Raw genomic sequence first — 27,966 nt, 5'->3', positions numbered from 1 at the left:
TCGTCGAAAGAGGGTGAACGTAATTCCTTTGCACCACGTGGTTGCACACCCACGGGACTTGCTTCGCCCCTGGAACATGACTCATAAGATTTATAGCTGTCTCCGTAAGTATTACTAAACCTTCCGATTTTTCGTGACGTACAATTGGCTAAACGTCCGTAGATCTTCATTTCGTGGAATATATTGTTACGATTGTATAACTATACATGTAGGTATAGTGACTCATAGAAACGTTTGACTACGTATGGGGAACTTTTAACCAACATGCTATTTGTGATATATGAAACTTTCAGAAATCTTATAATAACATCGCGAATATTATGTTGACAATGTTTTGAAACAAATTCGAAAATGTATATTACGTAAATATGGAAATTGCAAGGCATCTACTGCAAACATACATCTTATAGAGGTTAGAATTTACTCAGTTTCTAATTACAACAATTAATGAACGACAATAACGATGCTTGACATGTAAATTGTAGAAAAGAAAAAGTTTACCCGAGCTTGTCGTTTCTCGCAAGGGCAGTTTCGCAATTTCTCCAATTGCTCTTCGATCAAGTAAAACGCTGTATATTTCTGACTCTCCGGGGACAACGGTGAATCTGGAGATCCGAATCCGGAACTTTTGCTGCCACTGCTCTTGATCGAAGTTCCTGATATACCCTTTACGTTAGTCGATGTATCCTTTAACGGCGATAAAGGCGACAGAGGGGAACCTATGCCCGAACTTTCCGAACTAGAATTTACAAGACCTCGTCCATTCGAAATCTGTTTCTTCGGTCTTGCTTTCGGAATCAAACTCTTTGTCTTGATCGTATTTAACTTCCGCTTTGCTCCGGAAACCTTCATAACTTTCGATACCTTTGATTTCCATTCGAAAGATTCTCGATATAACTTTAAATCAAAATCCCTCTTCGTATTAACTTTCGAACTTTCTTTCGACAACTCTTGGCCTGAATCGTCTGTGTCATTTGTTACGGTTAATTCAAATAATAAATTAATAGAATCTTCCATTCTGTTGCTTTTAATTTTATCAGCACTATCTTCTTGAGTTTCCACGTGCTTTCTTATTTTGCTGATAAATTCCATATCTTTTTCTTTCGTTGTATCATTCGAATTCTCTGAAAGTGAATTATACGAACTTGATAATGTTTCTTCGATCCAGTTGCAAGCTAAATTTCGCTCCTCGCTGAAAGATTTTATATTAGATGGCAAATCCTGAAATTTTTCAGCATCTTCGTTCTTTCTACGCGTACCTCCCTCGCAAGGGGTTGCGCAAGAACGAGGGTGCTCTAAACCGTTTCCATTATCTTTAATGGCGGTATCTTCCATTTCGTTTGATCTGCGCTTGCTTGAAAAGAATTCGGATGCGACGTTCTCATATCCTAGCAATCGGCTATCGAACGATTTCAAAAGCCTTAGGCCGTAACCACCAATACAATCTTTTACTTCGTAATATTCTACATTTTCAAAGCAATTGCTCGAGATCGGAACCGATGTATTCAAGGACGTGGGCCTCCTTTTTACAGTACCGGTTTCATGACTGGGAGAATCCCAATCCACGTGGAAAGTTCTTCTCTTTGACGACATGTTAATATCTTTTTCCATATTTGATTATCACTAGCGTATTAGTTTATTTTATGTCTGTATCGAATCGGAAGTTCTGATGACGCTTAGGTAATTTTATGTTCAATGAGAAACTGTGTAAAAATAAACAACATAACGTTCGAATAGCCATTATAACTTTCTCAAAATTATCGCACCTTCGAAACGAAATTAAACGAAAGGAAAATATGTAGCCGATAATTAGGGAATAATTTAATCACATTAATTACTTGATATCCGTATCAAAACGGAAATTCTGCTGACACTTTCCCATCTTTATTCTTATCAAGCACGGTAATCACAGTTACTACGAAAGATATCACGAAACACCGTCATATTTATAATCAAGTAAATTACTTTTCACTTATATTTCATTCGACATTTCACTTAATTATAAATCAGATTTAATCCATCACTAACTTGAACTTCTTAATTCCCTTTGAAAAAGAGAACTCACAGTATCGATCACATACAGATATCCAATCACTTTAATTCGCTTTGCTTCACACTCTAGAAACTCTAGATACCGAAGCAATAAGAGCACGAGCAATCGAAAGAAAAAGGCGAAAGAACGTAAAAACTCGTCTACTAGAGGCGTTGAAAGGAATCACGAAGTTCGACTCGGCCGTCAATGAAACAGATAAGCGTATTTTTGGGTTCTTGCACTCAGACAATAGATGCACTTGCCGAGGGTGCCTCGGGCAAACTGAAACCACCCCTAGGCACACAACCACCCTCCAGCGTTAGATCGGGCGCTAGGAGTATAAGTGGGTGCACATGGAAAAGTCCATGGGACCCTAGGCGCCTAGTCCAGCTCCCTATCATAGCTTTAGGGCTAAAAACTAATTACATTCGGCTACGGGGTTGGTGCATGATCGTACCATATTGCAACGAGCAACACTCGTTCTTACCAATACGTTGTTATGAATTCCACAAGACACGTCCGTCTACCGCTATACAAACCCTTTCGTACAAACATGTGTTGAGAGAAACGGTTACTGTTATATCTAGGCAGTGCGCAATGGAATAGAAAGAATTTTATTTGACAGAGCATAATGGAGATTCTAATCAACGAGAACAGAAGCCGATGAAAAAAAGATGTGTGAATTTCATTATGACGTTCGTGAGAATTAAATGTAAAGAATGAGTATATACGTATAGATATACACGATTAGATGTACCCAATAAATATTTATATTTTACCTTTCTTTTTATGCGTTTAATTAATGAGATTTTTTTCCAATCAAAGTATTTTAAAACGTATATATTAAAACGCAAGGGAAGAACAAATAAGAAATTTCAGTATTCGAATGCGGTTTTAAAAGTATATTATCGCTAGTTCAGTCAGTGATAATAGATACTTCTGCTTATCCGACGAGTTTCATCTTATTGTTTTCGTAGCGTAACGCGCGCTGCCCATGAATATCATTTGGATAAAATCTCATCGGTCTACCCGGCAGCCGTAACAGGGTCTTGGAACCCCATACCACGAACCAGTCACCACAAGACACATCCCCTAACTCTTCATCTGGACCGTAAAAATAGGACACGTTTTGTAAATTGCGTTGGTGCATTTTAAACTATGTATAAACGCGTAATATCTTAAAATGTTTTAACGCTAGTTTATGGACAATTGTCTTCTTCTAATTTCGTAAAGTGTTGTTCGTTGTACGGTTGATGATTCCAAATTATATTTCTCTTTATTTAAAGGCTAGATAATATAGTATCTATGTAATTATTATCGGTCAAAGTATAAGTTTAATGAAAAATACTGGAAATTCGGTATGCGCGCTTAAGCGTTGAAAATGAAGGGTTCATGCTACGCAGGATTGCGTGGGATATATTTTGACGTCGATTTTGCGAGGGATCGCGGTAGCATAATGGACCTTCAGCGCCAACATCGTGGTCTCCTCCATCAAACTACGTCCATTGCCATTCCCCGATCACGGGGATAGAAACATCATAAAATGTAATCCACAAATATGAGAAACCACAGTATATCTCGAATAGATTCATGAAACAAACAGTAGCTTGTTATCTTCTTTTTTTTCTTAATATGACGAAAGGAATATGTTCTTCCTAATTTAACAAGATGGTTTAATTTCCATGATGTCAGAACAGTATCTTTTAATTGAAAACGTGACTCATACTGAGGAAGCTAGTCATACTCCGAGAATGAATCAAACCTTCCCACTGAAACAAAGTCCTCCCTGGCCTCGAGTTTTCAGGAAATAAACGATCCGTGCCAAATAGGTCTTAAATCATTACTTTTGAGAATAACCCAACCCTTCTTCGTCTAGACATGAATTCGTTTCTTTCCCTCTAAGGTTGAATGCGTTAACTTAATTTTCCAGCTTTATTTCCTGTTTTATTATTCGTCTTCTTTTTTTTTTTTTATCATTATTATTCCCTTCAAAAAATTTTATTGTTACTCGATCGATTATTCAAGAAACGTTCAATCCATTTGGAAAAGATCATGCGTATAAGGGTTAGAGAATTAAACGCCGCTAAGAAATTTATCATTAAAATTGCTTAATACTTTCATTAACGCTGTCGCGATAAAGATAATCCCTGAGGTTCGCACGCAAAAGAGAGCTGGTCGAACAACAAAAAATCTCGATCCACTTGCGGGTTGACCACAAGCTCGTGTATTAACGAATAGGATTTCGCGGGTCGGAGCTTACAACTTATAATCCCGACACATCCCGTTATAGGTTACCCGCCTAGCTCGTCCGAAGATTAAGCTTGCACCCCCGTGTGTTGCACACAGGAATAAGCATCCCCCGTGATACTCTGCATCGCTTGCCAATTCCCTCCCCTTCTCATCCCCTTGAATCAGCTTAAGCTGTGCACGCGTGCATGCATCATTTAGCTCATGCTTTGCTCGCGTAAACGCATCGAATATTATACAATTCCAACTACAATATTGCCGTGATCGAACGAGTAAATTGAATCTGGGAGGCAAACGAGCCTTAATAGGAAACGTGCCTTCCAGGCTGCACCCTTTGTACGTGATTAGAATGATACATCACGATCGGAATAATTAGCCTGACGTGTTTAAGACTGTAGATCTCCAGTACCAGATTGTTGCACAAGAAACTTAGTTTCCTCAAAGTTCATTGATCGATGATAATAATAAAATCTTGGGTAATTTAGTTATGAAACTTGTAACAGCGATAAACGAATATTATTAACGTGTTTCGATTTAACGAAGCAAACGGTGGTTACATTTTTGTGGAATTGATTTACTTTTATTTATTGCAAAACTGCAAACTTTTACGCGCTTATGGGAAATTCAACGATGCAAAAATGTACGCATAATATCCAAAAGTATATAAAATATCCCAATGAAAGAACTCGTTAAGATATTTAACAAATGAAACAAATCTCTGCTTAGTTATATTGTTAAAAATATAAATTCGAGTAAATATTCGCAGTCTATTTTTATTATGGACTATGTAATTTCAAACTATGATTATTCCATGTGAAACACGTTTATCGACGACGGTCAAAAGCTCGATGGATAAGCTACGTTCGAGCAGAAGAGAGTTAAGTTTCCGACGTAGTTTACCGACGTATCTCGAGAGATGGAGCTTTCGAAGCACTAAACACGAGCGGAAGATCGCGCTTGCGAAGCAAGGTCGGGCCGAGCTTACGCGCGCTCTGCTCCCACTATGGATTTGCCATTAATTCGAAGCACCGAGAAACTTTTGTCCCGCACGCGCGCACCCTCCACGTTCAAACTACCTGCGGCTTTCCCAAAAAAGAAGCACGTCATAGAATACCATCTGGCAGAAAGCAATTTTATCATAATTATCGTCGAAATGTCCTTTCTCTATCCATATAGAAATGTAGGTCGAACTTGATATAATAAGATAAAATATAGATACTGCAAAGGAAGTACAATGGTGACTCGGACACGTGACGTTATCAAGCTAGAAATCTATGACGCAACGTTCACATAAACTCGACCAATTATCAGATAAATCGTATTAACGAATAAGTAACAGATTTTAACGGTAATCTACCATATTAAAATACGATGAAATAATAGTTAACAGACGAAGATAAGACTGGACGAGTTTCTACAAAATACTTTACTAGTATCGATCGGTTGAAAGGATCTGTTAGCGCCTAAACCTAGTGTCAAAGTGAAATCAAATCCGAATTCTCAGTCACGTACTCGAGAGAGGAATAAAAAAAAAAAAAAAGAGGGAAAAAGAGGAAACGGTCCTGCTCTATGAAACGGCAGAAAACGATGCGCCCCCTCGCGATACTGCGTTTTCACGTCGACGAAACGGCACGAAGCGATGGGGCGGATTTTCCCACGTGGCTGTTAGATCATGCGCGTCCCGTTCCAGGAAAAGTTTAGTCCGTGAGCCGCGTTTATTGCGGCCGAGTATTACCTTGACTCCTGGAGATAGGGGAATGGAGAACGGCACGCCGAGCAGGAGGGCATTACCAGCGGATCGACGCTGGAAAAGCGAAAGTTGACTTTAAACTTTCAAGGGGATCGTTCCGCGTGTCGTCAGCTTTTGCTTTTTCTCTCGTTTCGCTTATTCACCAGAACGTTCCGTTTCACTTTCCACTCCCTGTGACGGAGGAAACCGCATTAGCAGTCGCGGATCCGGTGTTGACGAATTTCGTCCCGTTTGATATCACGAACCTAGACATACCGTTTGATTTACGGTTGAATCGCCGGACGAATTAAAACGAAATTAATCGTGACAAGATTAATCGCCCTGTAGCGCTTTTTTTCTCGCTTTCGCATCGAAAGCCGTCATCGGAGCTCTCGTCGAAGTTGGATAATGTATATTGAAAAAGAATTTCAACATATTTTAGTTTATACAATAAACTTTAATATTTGAACGACAACAAATTCATAGAGTAATAATTTTATTGTCAACGTTCCGGTTTGGTAAGATCGGTGGAAAAATATTATCGGCCTAAATGTGCGCACTCATTTCCTTCGACGAGCATTTCAAAGGAACAACCGTGCGTTCCAACGTCTCGCAGAAAGACTAATTGTTTGAACAAGATTGCGCTCACGCACGTGTACGTCGATGCCGCCGTCAGAAACCACTGAGAATTAATTGATCTTGATCCTTGATCCTGTAGCGTGTTTATCTGCCACTAATATTCAATTTTTCATTTCGTGTTCTCCAATGGTCATTAACACGCGAACAAGTGGGTAAACGAAACTCGAGTATCGAAGACTCGTTATAACATGGGAAAGGACAGTATCATTCGGTTTTATGGCTGGCCACTATCTTTCCTTTGCCTTTCATGCCCCTCTCGACTCTCCACCCTTACGTTACATAGTATCACGCATGCCTTCACTAGCTCTCCCTTAGCCTTCCAGCAAAACTTTCGAGAATTTGCACGCAGACCGCTTTTTGCTCGTTACTTTCTGTTGCACAAAGCGATACGATAATTCATGCGTATGTGTAACCGCTGATAACCTGGCTTTTTATTAATTCCCTACATTCTCTTATTTCTTGCTCGTGTTTCATCTCGAACGATGACGAAATGAAATGATATTACTATCGTTCTAAACAATTATTTTCATTGCCAGCATTTTCTACTTACTAGTATGGACAATGGAAGATTTATCGTTGGACGTCTGACTATAGATTAACTTATACTACTTGTTCTTCTAGTTCTTCGACCATCGTAACGAGCTTCCATACGATATTTTCAATATACAATCTCATCGATAATTCGATAAACGTGATTTTTAGATTCCAATAATTTATTATACAATACCGAGAAGCGTCGGTTCTATAAACGTGAAATAGAATACGAAATTCTTACAGTAAGTTTTCGAGATTCGAAGCTCCCTTTACGAATGTATCGCTATACATGGATTTGCTATTATCTCTGCTATTATTTTTAATTGAAAATTACGAACAGGTCGTACATAAAGTACAGAAGTACACTGAACATCGACAGTACATAACACTTCGCTTGTTCCGCCTCATTTACGATACAGATTTTATAATCGTTTGCATAATTGTACATTACAACGTAAAATGTTAGAATTACAATTATTCAGGACACTAGTTTTCCTTTATATCGTGCCATAATTTTCGTCAAATTGTCGTCGCCTCGTTTCTATTTACGATGCGATATAACATCACTGCGGTAAATTTCAGAAGCACGACAAAGGTTAATATATCGCGGCAGAAATTATCTACGTACAACGATGATTTACTAACGGCTCCCTAAGAGCTAGAAATGTACGGTTCTCCAATACATTCTTAGCAAAATGATGTCACGTTGGGGTGAGTAGCACGTGGAATCTTTCTTTTTTCTTGCTTTGGCCCGCGATATTTCCCGAGGTACCCCAAAGAAGCGGTATTAGGGCTTAGAATTTGAAACAGCCTGAGCCAACCAGCCAACGAGCCCTGGGGTTGGAACGTTACAGCTGCTGTCACATAAATATCCTGAAACCCCCCGCCGCCCCGAATTCTAGAAGCACGGGTGGTCCCACCCCCTCCCCTCCGCCGCAGTCCTCGCGTAAAGTTGCAGAAACTCCACTGGTATTGATTCTCAATTCTTACGACAACGAAAGTGAGAACAGAAAAGAGTGGAAGAAATCGAGGAGGAAAGTGCGAGCGAAAGAGGGCTTAAGTTGGAGAACTTTCAAGGTTCCATGTATCAACAACGTTTTCTTACAACTTGGAAATCAAAAGAAATCACGTTGTAGACATACATCTAACGAGAAGTTACAAGAATCTGTCGAAAGAGATTGGAGGGTTGATGTTCGATCTACTTCGAAGTTTATCCTAATTCCCAGTAATATTCATAATATTATCATGTTAAGGGGCCGACGTTAGTTTTAATATGATTAAAGTTGTAGTTTGGTAGCGTGGGGATGCATAATAATGTGCTACGCGCGAGGGTAAAGGGGTAAAGAAGACTCGATAGCGCGATAAGTTTAGAACTTCGTAACCTTGACTAAGTCGAGAAGGGGTAATGGAACGATCAAATTCGGAAGATTCGAAGTTTCATGGGCAAAGTTTACTCAGTAATTTCATTGCGAGTTAAAATTCACTGAATCTGTTATTCAGCTGTTCCAGCGAAGCGAGACAGTATTTTTTATTCGTAACTATTGAGATATATATAATTTTATGTGCTAGATTAGGTTAGATGCGTAATAGTACTACTTGTATGTTAATATCAGTGTGTAGAAGCATGTGTGCGCGCGGCGTCCCAAAAACAAATGAACGTAAACTGTTGAGTCGGTTAACAGCGTGCAAGTGTGTATCAATGAATATCATCGGAATCATTTATCAAATAAATATATAACCATTCTAATATAAATTCCAAGAGTAAATTTAGTGTTCATATACCATTATCTCGGCTATTAAGATCCGAAATTCTCAACAATAATAACTAATTATTAATAATAGATGCGCTTCTCCTCGCTTTATAAACGATCGTCGTTTATTTTCGAGCGTTGGAGAATTACTTAGCTATATTAAATTTTCACGCGCATAATTATAGGTATAAATTAAGTTATACGCACGGAAAGATTTTCGTGCACGATATTTGATCATTATTTAACCACCAGTTCGATGTGAGTTCAATTTCCTTCTTATGCCTTGGCCCCTGAAGGAGGTAATACGATAACGAGTGATATTAGGGACACGAAAAGCCTTTGATCGAAATTTCAAGGACGTACACATTAACGGTAATAGTGTCATTACGTGTCCTACAGCCAGTGTCTGGTTTCACGTAAATACGTCGTACAATTCTACACGTATGTAAGTACTTATCACTAATTGCACGATGATTTATGAGATATTTAAGAAGGGAATAATTAGTAAAATACCCGGGGTGCATATGTAAACATTTCTCCCTAGTGTTGATATGGCAATTAATATCGACTTTTGATTTATGACCGCCTTTATTCACCTATCGCGATACCGGAATTTCCTTATATATCTCTCGTTCCTACGAGCCTGATATTCAAATTACCAGAGGAAATGTGCTAGTTTCGTGACAACTATTTCTCGCTGTAAATCGGCACTTTAAACGAAACTGCCATCGAAATATATTTAATAAAAAAAAAAAAAAAAAGAAAGAAAAAGAACGAACATTTAAGATAAGAAAGTTTTCTTAGCTCAGGAACTGTTTGTTTTTTATTGAAAAAGATAGTAGGAACACGTGTCACTAAAACGACACGAGTAGAATGATCGTGAAATTATCTATATTGACAGGAATTGTGATAAAAATCCAGAAGCAATACGTTGATGGTTGAACTCATAATGCTCTTCTCTCTTTCCATGTCGAATTTCTGATTAAAAACAGACAGATAGAACTTTCGACGAATGAGCCCATATATGTATTAGGTTGTTCGAAAAATGTCTTTCTTTTACAGACACGTCTTTTACAACGACGCATCTTTGTACAAACGTGAAACCTAATCTGTCAAACGTTGTGATCTTTATTTTTTGATAGAACAAAATGGATCGAACGTAATTCGACAAAATAATATAAAACGGAAAACGTTGTGCGTCCATTATTTCCTTATAAAACGAAAGAAACTTTTCGGACGACCTAATACAAAGAAACATATGTATAAAAGTTTAAGAAAATGAAGGTTAGAAGATGAGGAAAGGATATTGCGTATTTACGATACGCCGAAAGAAACGTAAAGAAAGGGAAATGTGGAAAGAAATCTGCAGAAGAGAGAAAGAGTAGCTCACGGCACGTAAGGTCTGCCCTTAATCGCGATGCGTGACAGGGGTTCTACCAAACAACCCCGGTAATATTAATCTTCGATTAAAGGCTTATCGTGGCACGTGGGCATGGGCGCGGAAAATTCGGCAACGCGAAAAACTTGGGGAGCACCTTATCTTACCACTCCTCAACTTCCCTACTTTTGTGTACACGATTTAAAAAATAATCTCAAACCTTCGTCCAGATAGTTCTATAAATCGCATTTCTTCAAAAATCGTTTTCATAGATTACAAAGCACGTCTTACATTTGTTTAGCCAGGCGAGAATTTAACGCCAGAACCACATGTTTCATTATTCATAACTATATCATAGATTTACAACGGTGCAGTTTCGGGATTTTGAACGACTTTTTCTAAAATATATTATAATATGTTGGTTATTATTATATTGTACATAGTATATGGATAAAAGCTTGCCTCGAGCGTATTCTTTCGTAGTTGATCCAAAGTCTTACACGTTTAATCGTCGATAATTCTAGCGCTAAGTGTTTAATTTCCATAATCAGCGGTTAGAATTCGACGACAAATGTTCACGAACGTTGACTAAGGTATTCATAAATTCCATTATCGGAAGACCTATCATCTACGAGGTTAAATATATCTTCGTAGATCCTCTAGAAGCAGCTTCTACTTAATCCATAGCCCGCTAGTTAATAATTTTGGTAACGGGGCTGTAGACTCTGTCTCGATGGTTATTAAGTGTTGCGTCGAACGAACACTGGAAGCCCGAAATGAAACTTTACTTCTAGAGAATTCTTGTATTCGAGGAGAGCGTCTCGTCGTTGAACGATCCGCGTGTCCGCTCTAATCGAAGCGAAACGAACAGTCGTATAAAATTGTCTCATGACGATATCTCGAGTCGTATTCGCGATATCGATGCTACAACGATAACCACCCTCCTGTTCTGTGTGTGCTCAATATGTTGCGAGAAACTCGCATCGGGGGCAGAGTTCCTGAGAGAAGCATTCACGGAGATATCGAGGCAATTCCGGAACGATGGTTAGGTCGATCCTCGAATGGCTAATCGATGCCTGACCGTGCAAATACGCTCGAAGGGCATTCACACGAGGCAAGGTACGCACCCCCAAGTCGGTTTTTCACCCCACGTTCCTCTCCCTTATGCAATAATTTTTACGTTGACACTCGCGAGATCTTACCGTGCGTTTCTCCATTCTCCATTAGGCGTACATTCTTCCTGTCCTCTAAGACCATGGAATTGGCAATATTCGCGTACGATAGATAGTCTGACGATAGTCTACCGACATACGGTATGGAACGAACACTTGACAGACTTTAACGAAGGGACACTTCTTGCAAGAAAGAGGGGCTTTGTTGAAATATATTTCGATGATACTTTTTCGTAATCAGTAACAGTTTGTAAGCTACAACCGTGAATATCTGAGTATTTTTATAGGTTCTTTTCTTTTCAACTAGGACTTAACTTTCAATAAATAAAGATTACAGTACAGATAAGTATAATTTGTCTGATTTCCCGATTTTGACGTTATTTAGTGGTTGGAAGGGTGTACTTTAATACAAGGCAGCTAAAAAAGGGAGCGATTCATTTGATCCAGAGATACGAGCAATATCTGACAAATCCATAAAGTTGTGCGAACGCTTTTAAGAAATCGATATTTCTGACGTAAATATCTTCCAAGAGAACTTCGCGTGCAAATTTAATTTTCAAAAAATAGTTCTCGCAATATGTGACTGGTTTTTTCAATTGCCTTCGTGCGTGTAAATTGTCTACGAGTCAATTAAATTCGTAAAACCTTCGTACAGAACGAAACAGAAACAGACGAGAACGCATGTCTAAAATGTACAGATAACCCTTCGAAAGGCAGCGATCACTTTTGCCAACTGTTCCTATGTTGCAGTAGAAGACACAGCTTCTTCGTACGCATCTACATATTTTTCGGTAAATTTAGCAAGAAATAATCAACCGAGGCAGCGAAAATTCGACAGGGATTTTGGGAAAGCCGCAGCGTGGAATCCTCATCCAGGCAGAAGTTTCCGCGGTAAAGGCACGTTGTATGACGCATGGCAAGATTCTGCGCGCGTAAGCCAATTTAGCGCTTTCTCACCCTCCGTGTTGCCGGATCTTGCAGCAGAGAATGCCCTCTCTTCGGCTTGTTGCGAGAGGTAGGCGTTGTATCTTTAATTATCTACGCAACGGAGGGACGGAGGTGGTCCCGAGGGATTCAGCCAGCTACCAAGAGGGTTGCAAAATGGTATCATCTCGTCCTCATGGCCGGGGCGTGGCTCACTCGACACCCAAAATCTCTTCGTCTTCGTCTGTGTAGCTTACCACTCGTCCGAGAGGAGTAGGGAACGAAACCACCGCTGGAAAACCTCGACCATTTAGCGGCAGCTTTGCCGAGACCAGTTAGCCACACGCTTTTGTCTCCCGAAAAAAAAACTCCGCTGAGACCATAATTTCGTTTCACGTTCGCTATCGTCTATCGTTGGTATGGACCTATCGTTGGTGTGGACCTATCGTCGAGATCGCCAGAAGAGTGACGCACGGTGATTAGGAAAAGTATTTGCTCGACATTGTGTTTGTCGTAATATTTACATACTAATTAATTAGATCCGAGTATATTAAATTTCTTATTAATATTACGAAAATGAAACGTGGATCCTGGTAAAAGAAACCGTTTTATTGGAAGATACGTGCAAATACTTTCCGTAGCCGCTGTATCTAAAAAATTGTCAATTTTGAGGGCCGACTGAAAGCGTTATTTTGATTTATCCTCGCGTCGATCGAATGTACGAATCGTATCGTCGGTTTGCCAGAGAAGTGATACGTTCAAAGGTTCGTCGATTTTTCAAACTCTGTGAAAATTAATTTACGTTTCTTCGTTAATATGTTACCGTTTTACCAACCCATAGACTATAATAACGCGAAGGTATTCTTACGAATGGTTATTTGATATCTTTAACGAATATCTCTGCGGATATAGATTAAGGTAAACTGGGTTTAGCTTCTTTTCCATGGCAGAAATCAATTACGCGCATTGAGAGCGTACAAGCAGCGAACGAGTTGGCACACAGCTGAGAGCAAACATTCCCTGCTTGCTCGTACTTCCCATACACCGTTTTGTACTCTCAACAACCTGTTTCCTTCGATGCTCTAAATATTCTTTCGTTTACAAGCATACGTCCGGTACGTTAAGTAACGTTAACGATGCAAATGAACACACATATTTCCAGTTCTTTCAGCTTCTATCGTGCTTTTGATAATACGTTGCATTTTATTCCTGCGTTTCGCGAACGTTTCAATGAAGCACGACGAAGCTCACCACGCTCTCGCGTAACGCGATTGAAACTCAAAAAACCACAGATACAATTCGTCCAACGAACATCGTGAAAATTTAGAATCTGAAGATGCGAGTCAATTGTTCAAAGTTCAGAGACCAACTTCTAATTTTAATGGAATATTTATCGAAAGGTCGATAGTCGCTTTGAATAGTCGCGCGATAGAAGAGCGTCACGGAAGCGCGGCAATTTTAGCATTTTGTCATCCGCACGAGGCCTGCTTGAGTCGTGTAAAGGCCCTCGACACCGACTGACGTCGAACGCAGAAGGTGGAAAAAAGAGCAGCGAGGACGGCCAACGGCTCGCCGACGACGAACGAGAGTGAAGTTCGGTCATTCGCGCGGAAAATTATCCGTGGTACGAAGAGGGGACGACAAGGTCGCGATCGCGTACAGACAGCTCGACGCAACCGCGCCTAGGTGGATATTAATTAAGACAGTCATTAGGAAAAAGCGACGAGTCGGCAGTGCATTCATGTGGAAAATTATGCTTGGTACCTCCACGCCATTGCGGAGAATTCCCGCGTTCTCTCCTTTTTTTCTTCCTTCTCTTCCACTCTCTCTTTCTCTCTCTCTCTCTCTCTCTCTCTCTTTACTGTGTACACCGTTGGAAAGCGATAAAAGTTTTCGTAACATATTGCACGTATAAACAGTCGTATAGCGTGTGAAATAAAAGAAAATGACGCTATGCAGGCTTAATTGTAAATCTATGAAGGTTTAGTTTATAATAATCGGCAACTTTTGCGTGGAATTTACACCTCACCATGCATCCCTGTTTGATATCAATTTAAAGGGTTGTATAAGTATTGATAATTATTGGTTATTCGATTAGTCGGTTTACAAGTTTATTTAATAGACAAATATGTGCAGTATGTTGTACGATATAATATTCGCTCGTAACTCTATCACTAATCCTAATTTTAGTAACAATGGATGCGCTATCACGATGAAGAATTTCAATTATATAAATGTTGGTTTGTTGTAAGAAGCAGCGGAAAGACAGAGTTTTTCCGTAAGTCTGGAGAATTAAAATAAAGGGCGCACGGTATTAACCGTTTAGACTGGAGATTAACGTTAAGAAAGGGATGGGAACGTAGTTAACGACCAGACATTATCGCATAAGAATATCCCTCTGTTAATTGCGTTACAGCTGTAGAAAAGAAGAAACTTAATTCCGTTAAATTCCACCTTCCGTGTGCGCAGCAAACAGAGACTAAATATTTCGCCTCCAAAACAAATGGATAATTTCTAATAGAATCCAGTAATGGACAACTACAAAAAAAAAAAAAAAAGGAGAAAAGAAAAAAGAATCGCGAATTCGATAATTATTTTCTACGCGCTATTTTAAATAATAAATACTATTCGAGGTGTATTTGAAAGTCGTTTGAAATCAATCAAAACGAGCCACATTTTTGGAGCGTTGGATAAATTTTTCTGCGAATTCCTCAGCAGCGTACAATAGCGTGGAATTCCATTTTCACACCAATAATTATAGCCACGAAATTACGAACTCTTTTCCCCCCGATGCTCCGTCAAACCAGAATTCAGAGTACGCAGGAAGTAATACAAGGTCGCGTACACTCGAACACGTACAGGATTAACCCCAATGATGAACGAGGAGAGGAGCGAATTGTAGTCAACGTAGTGACGATACCAACCACCGAAGAGAGTGCTCGTGTTAATTACGTTAAAACTCATCGAGGAAAACGAATGTAATTTGCGTCGGAGCTATTGTTTCCAATTTGGCTGGAATAATCGTAAACACGTTCTTTGATAGTACATCTCGATGATCAAACTGATATTTCTACTTTTTTTAAGTGTCGATCGACCGACAACCTTGTTCATCCTCCGAATTTTACGTCGCAGTGACACGATTGAATCTTTGTCGTAATATTCGACATTCTGACTCTACTATCGCGAACATGGCTAAGAGAAAAGTCGATATAAACGTAATTTCTTACCTTGATGGTCTCCTGAGGGGAGTACCTCGCAGAGCGTTGTGCTTGAGCCTGTGCCTGCAGGCTCATCGCTGTACCATATCTGCTACACTAAATACTCTGTAAGCAAACAGAACTACGCGTTACTTACTCTACTTTGATACACATAACAGAAGTTAAATTTAGTAGAACAAGTAGAAGCAAGGGGAAATTTAAGCAAGATATTTAAATGTCTTATATACTAAATTATAAAGTGGTTCGTTAATTTAATCACTCACACACATTTGATTCTTTTCTAACATAGATTTCAAACGATATAAAAATCTCGAAGTAGAACGAGCAATAATCCTCTGCGTTATCCTGCGAAAGCAAAAAGAGGACGCAATTGTTCCGCAGAATCTGGATAAAGCTAGGCCTGAAACAAGAGTCGGAGCAGACGAGAGAAGGGTAGAGGGTGGCTGGTTGGCTGGTCGGCCTGTCAATACGAAGAGCTACGTGACCCAGGTACCAAATGACACATCCGGTCGAAGGGACGAAGTTTCTCGTCTCTTTCGAGAACCACCTTGTTTTCCTGATATTCTTCTAGAACGAAAAAACCATCGAATATATCGCTCAACTATCTTTTCTGTATTCGTTGTTTCGATCGGAACTACGATTTCTTCGTTCGTGCTATATTCGCGAATGTAATTGATTGAAAAACAATATCAAATGTAAAAAAATAAATACTTGGTTACGCGATAAAGAACATGACATAACAATGAGGATACATAACGACGGAGAGATTAAACTTGCCGAAGAACTCGTAAATTGTCATCGGCAAAGAGAGGAGCCTGCAGCAAACGACGGTCTTAAACCTGCAAAAGTCTGATCGATAATGAAAGCAATTGGGTTTGCCGCGATCGTTCGCGGATCATCAAAGAGAGCCGCGCCTTTTACGATACTCGAAGTCCTGTTCAAGGATAACATCGCGCGCTCTTTCAACTCGGAATAAAACAGAGGTGAAACGCGAGCGTCGAGGGTCTGATCGTTGGACGACAAAACGCGGCGTTCGCCGATTATTCGTTGACAAAAGAGGGAAAGGGAAAACAGGGGTTGAGGAAGAAGGATAGAGAGAAGGAGAGACAAAGAAAAATCGGAGCGAACGAATATTCAACAACCGAAAGAGACAGAGGGAGCACTCTCGCGATACGGAAAGCTAATCGAGCGAAAAGCATAATTAATCACGGCGAATTTGTCGTGATTAACGACGATCGCATTGTCCCCGCAGGCTGCGAGTATAAATACCGTTAATACACGACAAATGAACTCGCCAATTTGCTATCGCGCCTATTTACAACCTCCGATATTGCGCCTAAATCTCTTACATTATATTCGAGCGCATAAGCACGCATAAGCTCTCTATGGATACTGTCCGTCGTTATGTGCGACATTATATACGCTAAGCTTGAATTATATTATATTATATAAGCCTGAATTCTAAATTATATTTCGAATATCGAATATTTAAGTAACAAAAAATATTAATAAAGAAATGCGTTGATCGATAATACAAGAAGCTTCTTAAATGATTTTTCATATAATCGTATCTTGAATTTATTTAATTACAAACATCGATGTATTTAAATGGGATGTAAATTACAGACAGAGATAACAATATTCGTCTGGTTCGCGCTTGAAATTTCCCAATAAAAAGAGACGAAGACCAGACCTGCTATATTATTCGCTTTTTATCGTGTTTGACCGCGCGTCGATTCACGGGTAAACCCTTAAAACAAACGATTCTCTTCCATGATGTACATCTGTCGATCGAATACAAGAATCGAAAACGTAGGCGCAAAAGAAAGGTCGATAGGATAGAGGGGGTAACGTCGTTAGTTTCCGGTTCGTCGTACGCACTTCCATCGAGTCCCATGCGGCAACCCCTCACGATGCACGGGGTCTCGTGCTGTCTAATGAGGCTCGACACCCGCCTACCCTGCCTCCCATGATACTGCACACCATAAACTCCGATGTTCGAACTGTTGAACGCGCGTACACGCGGCCGCTGACCAAGTACTCTCATATTTTAATACATTCTATCTCTCTCTCTCTCTCTCTCTCTATCAGCTTCCGCTTCTTGTGCACGAGAACGTGCTTCGTATGTTTGCGCCCCTTCTCTTCGTTGTTTCCATAGTCTTACCACCCCTGGATCCGTTGTACAACTTCAGATACATATTATAGCGTCGTAAATAGACTAATAGCGTATCGAGAGATTAGTTACGGCGTCTATTTCATGGTTTTGCGGATCATAGTACACACGTATTAGACAAACGATAAACAACATAGAGAAGTTACAGTAAGTAAAGTATAAATACGATTATAAATAAATAGAAATATAATCGTTTTATAGGATAAAGTATGATTTTTATAAGATATTACGAATGAATACCACTTTTCCTTAATTACAGTCTGTGCAATTATACGTATTGATTAAAATAACGCGAAACCAATTAGTCTCTGCAAAAGAAATACTTAATTATTATGGTAGCGATATACCGAAACATCGTTACGCTCAATTGACCGGTGGAATAAAACAGTGGAAAGTAAAATATTCCAGTCTCGAGTGCAATTCTCATTAACAGAGGTGATCAAGGCCTCGGCACGTTTAATTGCTCGTACGCCATGAAATCGTACGAGTTTATTGCAACATGTACATTTGCCTCTGCTTTAAATCGCTGGCGTACGCATATTTGCATTGTTAAGGTAAGGTCAACAATCGAATAATTTAATGAACGTTTTTTACAATGGTAAATTTTCCTAGAAGATAAAATATATCGAATTTAACGTTCTAATTACCTGTTCCTTTCCCTCGATAAAACATCGATCAAGAATATGTAAAACACACCGCGAATAGATAACGCGTGTTTCCATTAATTAGAAAGTTCACCGACAAACAAACAGCGAAGCAAAGAAGCCAAGTTTGGAATTTAAGGAGATTCCCATAACAGTAGTACATCGGTATGGGGATTTTCTGGTATGGTGTCGGGGGTTCGCGTCCTGACAGTGATCGAGAACCGCGATGCTATCTTCGCGGCTCGATAACGACCAGCGGAAGTATCGCTTTAATCACTATATCCGAACCCCGTTCCCTTGGCACGCCATTGGATACCAGATCGTTTCTCATGTAACCTCCTGTAGACCCAACGGTCACACCGTTATTTTCTTAAAATTATAAGCTCGTGCAATTATCATTCCTATTAACCGTCGATAGAGTTAACTTCGTTTGCAAGCATCTAAGGATCTCTACAATTGGAAAAATTACTCTTTGATAGTTTCAAAACGTTTTCAAAAAATAAAATTAAAAGATATAATACACGTAAACGTTGGAAATTCTAGTGACACAATATTTAAAATTACGGTAAAACGAGTTTAATTTTCTACAAATTTTGGCAAACAGACTAAAAATAGTACCATTCGCAAGAACGTATGTGAATTTTATACGCGAATGTACTTTAACAGTGGCAATCGATTACACACCGATCGACAAGAACATGATAGAGCAGAGTGCTCTGGAAACTTGGAAAAACTAGGATACAAACGGACGTTAATTTCATAGGACGGAACAAGGTAGAGAACGAACAGGAAGAGAAGGAGGAATAGGAGGTGGAGGAAGCACCATAAGGTCTGGAAGGCCCCTTTTGCTATCGATCTGTCCCCACCTCGGCGATTCCACGCTCTGTGCCACACCATGCATCCCCATGGAACACTATATTGTTCCCACTTAGTCGTTCACCGACGCGCGATAGTGTAGGTGAACGTGTTTCTCTTGTATATTTATGCGTTTTCGCACGCGTGTGCGCACACGCATTCTACCCACTACCACCGTGTACTCGTGCGTACGTACGTATTAACGCAGTGCATTTATTTCCATGTGTGGAAACCATGGACCTCCTCACACCTGCCTTTAACGACACCGTTGCGTCACGAACAACGCAACACCAATGCCCACCGCTATAATCACCCACCGGATACATATCCTGGACATTGGAGAAAACCGCTGCTCACTCACGTTTTATTATACTTAGGAACTTTACTTCGCAGACAATTAAAATATACTGTACGGTTCGTTGTTCCAACGTTTTTCCGATATCCGTATGCAAAAATTTGTTCCACGATGGTATCACGCGTTAATGGTAAAGAAACATTTGCACGCGCCTTTGTAGCTTTTGTACGAACCATAAAAGGAGAGATACAATCGTTTTACACGATCATCTTGTATATACGAACAGCAATGAATGAAAAGTATTACATAAGCGACTTTCAAGTTTCCTTAACGGCACAAGATTGCGATATCTTCTTCCCACCCAAGGGTCTACAAATCTTTTGTTAAGGTTACTTTACCAATGCTGAGTTATCGCTTTTTTTCTCTTTTTTTTTTTTTTTTAAGAAAACACGCGTACACTTTAAATGTAACACGTACGAGAACACGGTAAACAAAAGTTATTTGCACGGTGGAAGTCTTTGAGGATTGACTTTTAGGAACAAGGTTGTCCGATCCGCCTGTCGTGTCTCGAGTTCCTCCCCTCTGACATGGACATATGGTATTCTACTTTTCATACCGTTGTACTTGCGAAAAATAGAGAGAGATGGCTTGCGAGCAAGTGGAATATCCGAAAGAGAGACGGGAGATTTGGAAAGACGGATAACGATATTACCGAAGATGGCAGAAGAGGACAAGGATATTGGTCAACGCTGAAGGACGGAGAGCGACGATATAACGGAGGAGAAGATTCCTTGAGAAAGATTAATATCTCTATCAGAGAAGTTCAGCAGAGCGGGCCATTTATCTACCTACGGACCTACAACACGCCCTATTCCAAACTCCTTCGCCTCCTCTTCTTTCTTCGACCTTTCCTTCGACAAATCTTACACGGGCAGTTCACTATTCCAAGGAGTTTATTTAAACCTGGAGATTAGCGGATAGAAAAGAAAAATCTGGACACGGAGATATAAAAACAAGGGGGAAAGAAGAAAACAAACTCCGGTGTTCATGTTGGGAAATGGTGATTCACTAGCCGGATGTAACCGAGGAAATTCGATTTGACACCCGGCACAATTTGGAAGCAGCAGGGTGGTTGCTAATAAATTCCGAGTAATCTCATCTGTTACGTGTCATCGAGATCCGAAACGACAGATTCCAATATTTTGTTACCATCGAAAATTTATCGCATTAATCACGATGAATCGAACCGGTCGTATGAAGCGTATAAAGAAAATTACCAAAGTCTTGGAAAATTAACGTTCCTTCTCCTCTTTTAATTTAAATTTTCATATTAAGTTCGAATATGTTTCTTACGTGAAAGATAAAATAAAGAAAAAAAGGAAAAAATATGACACAGTAAAGTACCATTTCAGATGACACCGTCGATCTCAAGTACGCGACAAGTAGCAACGCAAACGATTAAGCGTCGTCAGAATGAGTAAATTACGCTCTATCTCTATCTTGACTAGCCTTTGTAGTCCCTACAGTCTCTACGATTATGCCGCGACACACGCAATGTCCCGTACCGTAATCCCACAAACTCTGTTGCACCCCGTTGAGATATTCGGAAATGCAAAACATGGTCGATGCGTTGCATCCAGCGAGAAGCTTTGATCTTAACTACGCTACTAACGAACGCTTAACTACACTGAAAATTATACTTCTTTCCGTACGTTAGTTACGATAAGTATCAGTTTGAATATTTATATAAGCATCGTTTTAACATTTTACAATATATGGGAGTTACATTCCAAAAGAAGCATCGAGCGGCTAATTTATCGTCGCTGTCCAGCAGTATTTTATCGAATATGAACATCGAATTTAGCGAATACCTACGTATAAATAATCGCGATAACTCCGCAAGATTGTTCTCGGCGAGCTCACCATTAATAAAACTGGACGATACGAAGACCACCAACGAAGGAATCTTTTCTTGTATGATTTAATAGCGGGGTCAAGCAAGCCAAACTCGTTGACCTTTTGTACTCGAAAAATTCCTTTTGGTTATTTCGCCTTCAAATTTCGTTCAGTACCACTTCTTCTTATAGCCCAATGCTTCTTTCAACGTCATAGTTTCTTATATAACTTCCTATACGATAGTAAAAGAACTGCATTTCATTCAGAATTCTAAGCTTTTCCCTTTGAGGTTTTCACAGGAATATTTCTCTTATCGTTTACGACATTAATTACGCGCGGTACTTAAGTACTTACGAAAAACTTACGGAAAACTTCGTTAAAGGAAAACGACCGTACGAAAGATATTGTTACCTCTTTGATACAATTAAGAATCTCACATCGAGATACTTCCATTTCTCCAAACCGTTCTCCCTACGTGCACTTACGTTTCTAGTCCATTTACTTCGGCCAAGGTAAAAACACGAAACACACTCTTCTTACAAGAACATTTCTCAGGTGAGATAGCGCGGAAGTGCATGGTGTGTTACACGACATCCGAAGCGTGTACATTTGTACGGATGTCTTTATCGCTTTATGAGCCCCATAAAGTGCCGTTGTCGGTCGAACAGCCTTTGTATCTCCACTGTGCAGTGCCGACCACAGTGAGGGAGCGAGAACGAAAAAGCATTTACCCATTGTTTATGCGTCTCATTATGTATGCCGTTGTCGTTGATACTGACTCTTAAATGCGTGTACATAGAACGCAACATGTTGAAAGAAATGATGAAAGGTGATTTATGAAGGTGCGCGCCACGGAAACGTTGGATAACATGAGCGATCTAAGTCATTTTTCTCATGGACTCGCAGGACAGATTACCGACGATAAATTTGTTACAGCCAATCGTGATGAATTCGACGATCAACGTGATCGAGCAGTAGTCTTTTAGAAACACATCGATGATCGATTTAAGGAACATTATTAGGAAGCTGTATTCGGAGAAACAAAGTTTAACGTGGTCTTTAAGGAAACGTCACACGTTCGTATAGAAGAACAATCGTCGGGATTAAAAGTTGAGCACTGGAATTTGAAAAATGTCGAATGTAATTCAACGACATTTTACCAGTTTGACCGGTCTAACGATGTTATTGGCCGTGTTCTTTCGCTATCGGCACCGTGGATCGTCTGCACGACAGTTTCCGTGTACTCTCCATTATGCCGTTTAAGTGTCCGAGTATCGCAATTTTTTTCGGATATTGAAAAGATAGCCGAGAATATGGCCCGAAACAATGATTACGAGCGTAGGGTTCGGGATCGCGAAGATCCCAAACCAGATAAATCATCACAACCTTTGGCCATCTACAACGCGAATCCCATAAAACACGAATACCGTTATCCGTATCATGGCGTATTTTATGATTACATACGTGAATTCTCTTCGAAACAATGAGACATTTTTACGATACGTTTTGCCTGCTGCAGCACTGTAGTTAGATGCAATAACTTTAGACAATCTAATAAAACTATCGTAAAATTATTATACGACGTATCGTTCCGATACGACCAACTCGTAAAATTGTTCAATCTACTTCCTTTCTCGTAAAATATATAAATAGTAAAATTCTCCAAATCTGTTTGAAAGGTGCAAAAGGTAAAATGCAGTAATAGAATGACATTTCATTATCCAAGAAAGAATAAAAGCTAACGAAAGGAAGATAGTTTTAGCCTAATAGATTCTTGCCCGAGCAGATAAGACGAAAAGTGAAAAAAAAAAAAAAAAACACACGAGACGAAGTACGGTGCCCGGGGAAAAGGAGAAAACAAACGCACAGAGATGTTACTCTGGCAATTATACGGGAAACGAATGCTAGAACATTCATCACTCCGAATGTGTTTAATGCGTGCGCGTTAAATACGCACGGCAAGCACGCTAACCAAACCTAACTAACAGTCAGGCTAACAAATTAACGCTGATGCGTTAAATGTCCGCGTCGAGTACCAAGCCGGAAGAGCGCGCCGTGTTCTTCTTCAACTGGACACGATCGGGCCTGCTACTTTGATTTCTTCGACTATGTACACAGAACTTGTAACTTGTCTCCGAGATACTATTGCGGATAATTAAAATTCTAGTATGGCTCTAATATGATCAGGATAATACAGCGTAGATGAAAGGCTGATGCACAGATATGTAATCTAAGAAAGTAGGACGATCGTTTGCAAGAATCGCGTCTAGTCGTCTGATAATGAGCATCAGTTGCGGTTTAACCATCGTCTTTCGCAAAAGTTATTTCGAATTAGCGTAAATGAATGTTTATTACACGAGAAAATGATGACAATAAGAGGTATTTTGTTTTACATTTGTACGCAAACAGTACGATAAAAGGTGAATATTTTTTAATGTTCCGCGTCATTCGGGATTACGAAATCTGCTTGGCGAATGATTTTCGACGCGAATGAAAATTTACAAAACAGTAATTAAGAACGTTTCGATCGGCCAAACGATTAATCCGCTATTTTAAATATTGATAACAAATTGCGTGTAATTCCATACATTGTAGCACGTTTCTTTTAAACACGAGATGAGAGCAGCAGAGGCAAGGCCAAGTCGACTACGTATTTACGTTCGGTGAACGTGCAAAAACAAACGTGACCTGCATCTACGCTTCTGTGTACCTGATAAGCGATAAGCTTGTATGATTATTTTGAAGTTTGTTTACGTACTGCTTACGAATCAAACGTTAGCTCCGCCTAAACCAAACATAACACAAAAGTTGGAGCGTATTTTACGTTGGAAGCTTCGCTATGAGGCAGAACGGAAATTTCTATGCAAACATCTTACGCGAGTCATAAACTTTTGAAAACAAAGAGCTTGGTACACCTTTAATTTTGCATAATTATTATAATTGGCTGAATAAGAGATTACGAAACGAGAATTTAACGAGCGAAGAAGAGAGAGAACGCGAAATATCTTCTGCCTGTGTTGTATTTATATAAGTGCGTACGTGTACATGCAATTACCTCACGAAAACGTCATTGACATGAAAAAAGGCTGTACACCGTGTCGAGAATTCGCCAAATTTGGCGAGACCGATCGCCTTCAGATTCAATAACGACAAAGCTGTTGAATAAAACGATGAAACGATCGTGATCACCGAATACCATACGTTCATTTTCAATAGTAGAGGGAAAGAATACGTTGCCAAACCACCAGCGTTTCTTTCAAACTTTGAAACATTTAATCCAGCACGGAATAAGGATCGTGTTGCACTTCGTGACTAAATACTAAATACTTGTTCGGATTTGTAAAATTCAAGCCTATAAAATATTTTTTCCGCCCTTGACCAATTATCGTTATGTATAAGTACATTTATTTGCAAAAATATTTGCTTTCGTTCGAGATATATTTTTTCGAGGATAGTAAAGCATATCGTAGAAAGTAAAATACAATGATAAAGATAAATTGAATACCCTGAATTAATATACAATGTGCGATATTGAAGTAAAAATAATTCAAAACTACACATCTCGCAACATCAGAAAAACGTACGCTTCTATTCTCATAGTAGATTTCATACTGTGACCGTTAACATTAATCAATATTGCATGCTAATCAGAGCGTAACAGTATTTTTACAGTACCAACTATTTAAATCAACCTTAAATTCGAGAGTAAAATAAATGACTTTTGACCGAGGAACGCGCGATGAGAATACCGATTAAAAATTAGTATATCTATCGAAATCAAACTGAATTATTGCTAAATTAATATCGAGTATTAAAATTGAACTTAAACATCGAATAGAAAAATAGAAAAATACAAAACGAGATAAAATACGGATATAAGCGTAAATATTTAACCTAATTACATATTTTTATAAGCAATTATTACGTAATCTTTATACATATATATATATAAAATAATTTCAAAGTCGTTAAGGTGCATCCAATAGTCGTAATATAAAAAAAAAACTTTGTTCGAAGGCAACTAACAAAGATAAGAAAGTAGATGTCTACTAATTTCAGTGAAAACATTATTAAAATTTGTATTTGATTAATGTCTCACCTGATCAGAGCAGCGTCGATGCTAATTTACACTACACGGTGAACTTAGTTTCGTCGACTATCGTTGATATGTATTAATTTTTCTAAACACACTTGGATGCACACACGCACTTGTTACGATATGTTTAGTTAACGGTTTAACAGAAAGTTTATCCATTGGAAAACATGTTGTTAATGTGAAGGACGGTTTGTATCGATAAAAAGAAAAAAAGAAAAAAAGAAAAAAAAACGATAGTAATGGAACAGGAGAGAAACACACGAGAAAGGCGAGCTGCAGGCTGCGTGCCGAGCAGCCACCCTCACGGTAGGCGCGCGAGCCTACTACTGAACTCGCTATACTGATCGTCAGCGTCGCGTACCGGCACTTCCGCTCGGAGTGACTCGTCCCTTACGAGCATCAGATATAGCTCGCGATCGTCGTCGCAAGATTTTTGCAAATTCACTGTCCGTATAATTTCACAACTCTTTATACTTGGACGAACGACGATATCCACGTTCAAAGTATGATACCTTGCTGTATAAAGATAAATATATTTTATAAACATATTTTACGAAATATGGTTTTCAGAGTGATTATTAATCAAGCTTATTATTTGGTGACTTTTTATCATATTTGTTGCTTTAATTCATTTCTCTGACAGAAATAAGAAGAGTACAATTTACAGTCAAGTCGAAAATATACGCGTATATGTAATATATGTATATATATACATATATATATATACACATATAAAATGAAAAAAAGAAGTAAAGAACGTAGCAACAAATGTCGATACGGGATTTATCGTATATGTAAATACTTATACATGTACGTAATAATATAAATAATCCATCTTATATTTGGCATAAATCACTTCTAGATTTCTATAATCTACGTCCAATGCTGTCCACGATAAGCTGCGAAGCTTGCAGAATTTCTCCTGCTTTGACTTTGTCACTATGATGCAGGGACGCTAACCGATGCACTGTACACACGCATCTGATACAAATGCTTCCCGCAAAAATCAAAGTTTCATGGTTTAGTTTACGAACGAGATTTATGAAAAATGACAAAGATCGTACTAAGTCTGTTCGTTCTCTTTTTTCTGATTTCTTTCGTTAACTCATGGCGATAGCGCGGAAGATCGGACAAAGCCACGCGAGCAGTTTCAACCGTGAACAGCATTGATCTGTATAATACCGCGTATACATGTACGAATTAATCGTACTAACGATAAAAAATTACGATATATAAATGGATGGTAGTATGAAGTATTGTGATAAATTAATTTTTTATACGTAAATTACAAATTATGAAAATGAATAGCAATGATAGTAATGCTTATATATATATATATAAATAATATTTTATAAACTTCTTACTTATTATATATGTACATCGTTATAGTACATAGTAATGATTCCATTAAAAAATATGGAAATTGTAGCGGGGTAACTACAAAAGTATCATCAAGCGACAAAGGGAGAAAAATGCACGTAAAATTTACTATACGTAATTTCTACAAAAATAATTTCATATGAAAAGCATTATGTATCGAATAAATTCTTCTTTACTGATTATCATATTCCAATACTATGTTTTCTAAGGTTCCTTGATCTAATTATCACCAGCTTCGCTTTTATTGCTCTTAATAATACCCCACGCGCGATGCTTTATAAAAATATTTATCCTAGCGATAGTTGAATTACCTTTGAGCAAGCATATGCAACAAGCTACACAAATATTCGTAATTTCTCGCACTGTCGCCCTCTGTCACTTGTCACAAGGATTTTTCTATTATCGATACGATTTTCGCCTTACTCTACGATCATGTTCCTCTAATTACTTACAATTTGATAAGGATAAAGCAATTTCTACATATAGTTTAATTCAATACTTGAACTACATACAATAGATATCAAATATAAAATAAGCTACTTAAATGCATTTGGCATGTCTTGTTTATGTGTGATGCTCACCTGTTCTAATCTGAATTATTGATTCGCGATCAATGTCTTCGAGAGCTACGAACAAATGACGTCACCTCCTTGGCTAAATCGACTTTGTGCACTTACGTTAAAATAATTATTACTTAAAACTTTGGACTCTTCAACGGATTAGTTCCGCGATAATTTTCGCGTATATAATTCGTATTTTATCGTATAAATATATCTAATTACGATAATATTCTTCTATCGATCGTTAAAATTGGATTTACAATGTTAAATCTGATGTGAACACACTGCTTGCTCAACTTGCATCTACTGGCAGCTGCTGTACTATCTAAAACTGACCTTCGACATTTTATATTTTTCTTGTAATTGAATTCTATGCTGTAACGTCGTCTTTCTATCTATTTATACCTAACGATGTTTCATTATATTTCTGATTAATCTTGCAT

General features: G+C 38.8%; 1 protein-coding gene across 1 annotated transcript in view; it reads right to left on the bottom strand.

The window, feature by feature from the left end:
- Positions 1-25,913, bottom strand: part of Sick (sickie) — a 191,133-nt gene extending 165,220 nt beyond the window's left edge. Inside the window, exons 1-2 of the mRNA XM_071999844.1 lie at positions 25,587-25,913; positions 15,634-15,729 (exon numbers count right to left, since the gene is read on the bottom strand). Coding sequence (XP_071855945.1) covers positions 15,634-15,699 — 66 coding nt within the window. The 5' untranslated portion in view covers positions 15,700-15,729; positions 25,587-25,913. The remainder of the gene's footprint in view (positions 1-15,633; positions 15,730-25,586) is intronic.
- Positions 25,914-27,966: the final 2,053 nt, after the last annotated feature.

This window comes from Bombus fervidus, chromosome 3, assembly GCF_041682495.2.
Source record: "Bombus fervidus isolate BK054 chromosome 3, iyBomFerv1, whole genome shotgun sequence".
NCBI classification, from domain to species: Eukaryota; Metazoa; Arthropoda; class Insecta; order Hymenoptera; family Apidae; genus Bombus; species Bombus fervidus.
The sequence above is the reverse complement of the archived record's forward strand: the minus strand, read 5'-3'. Positions and strand labels throughout refer to the sequence as shown.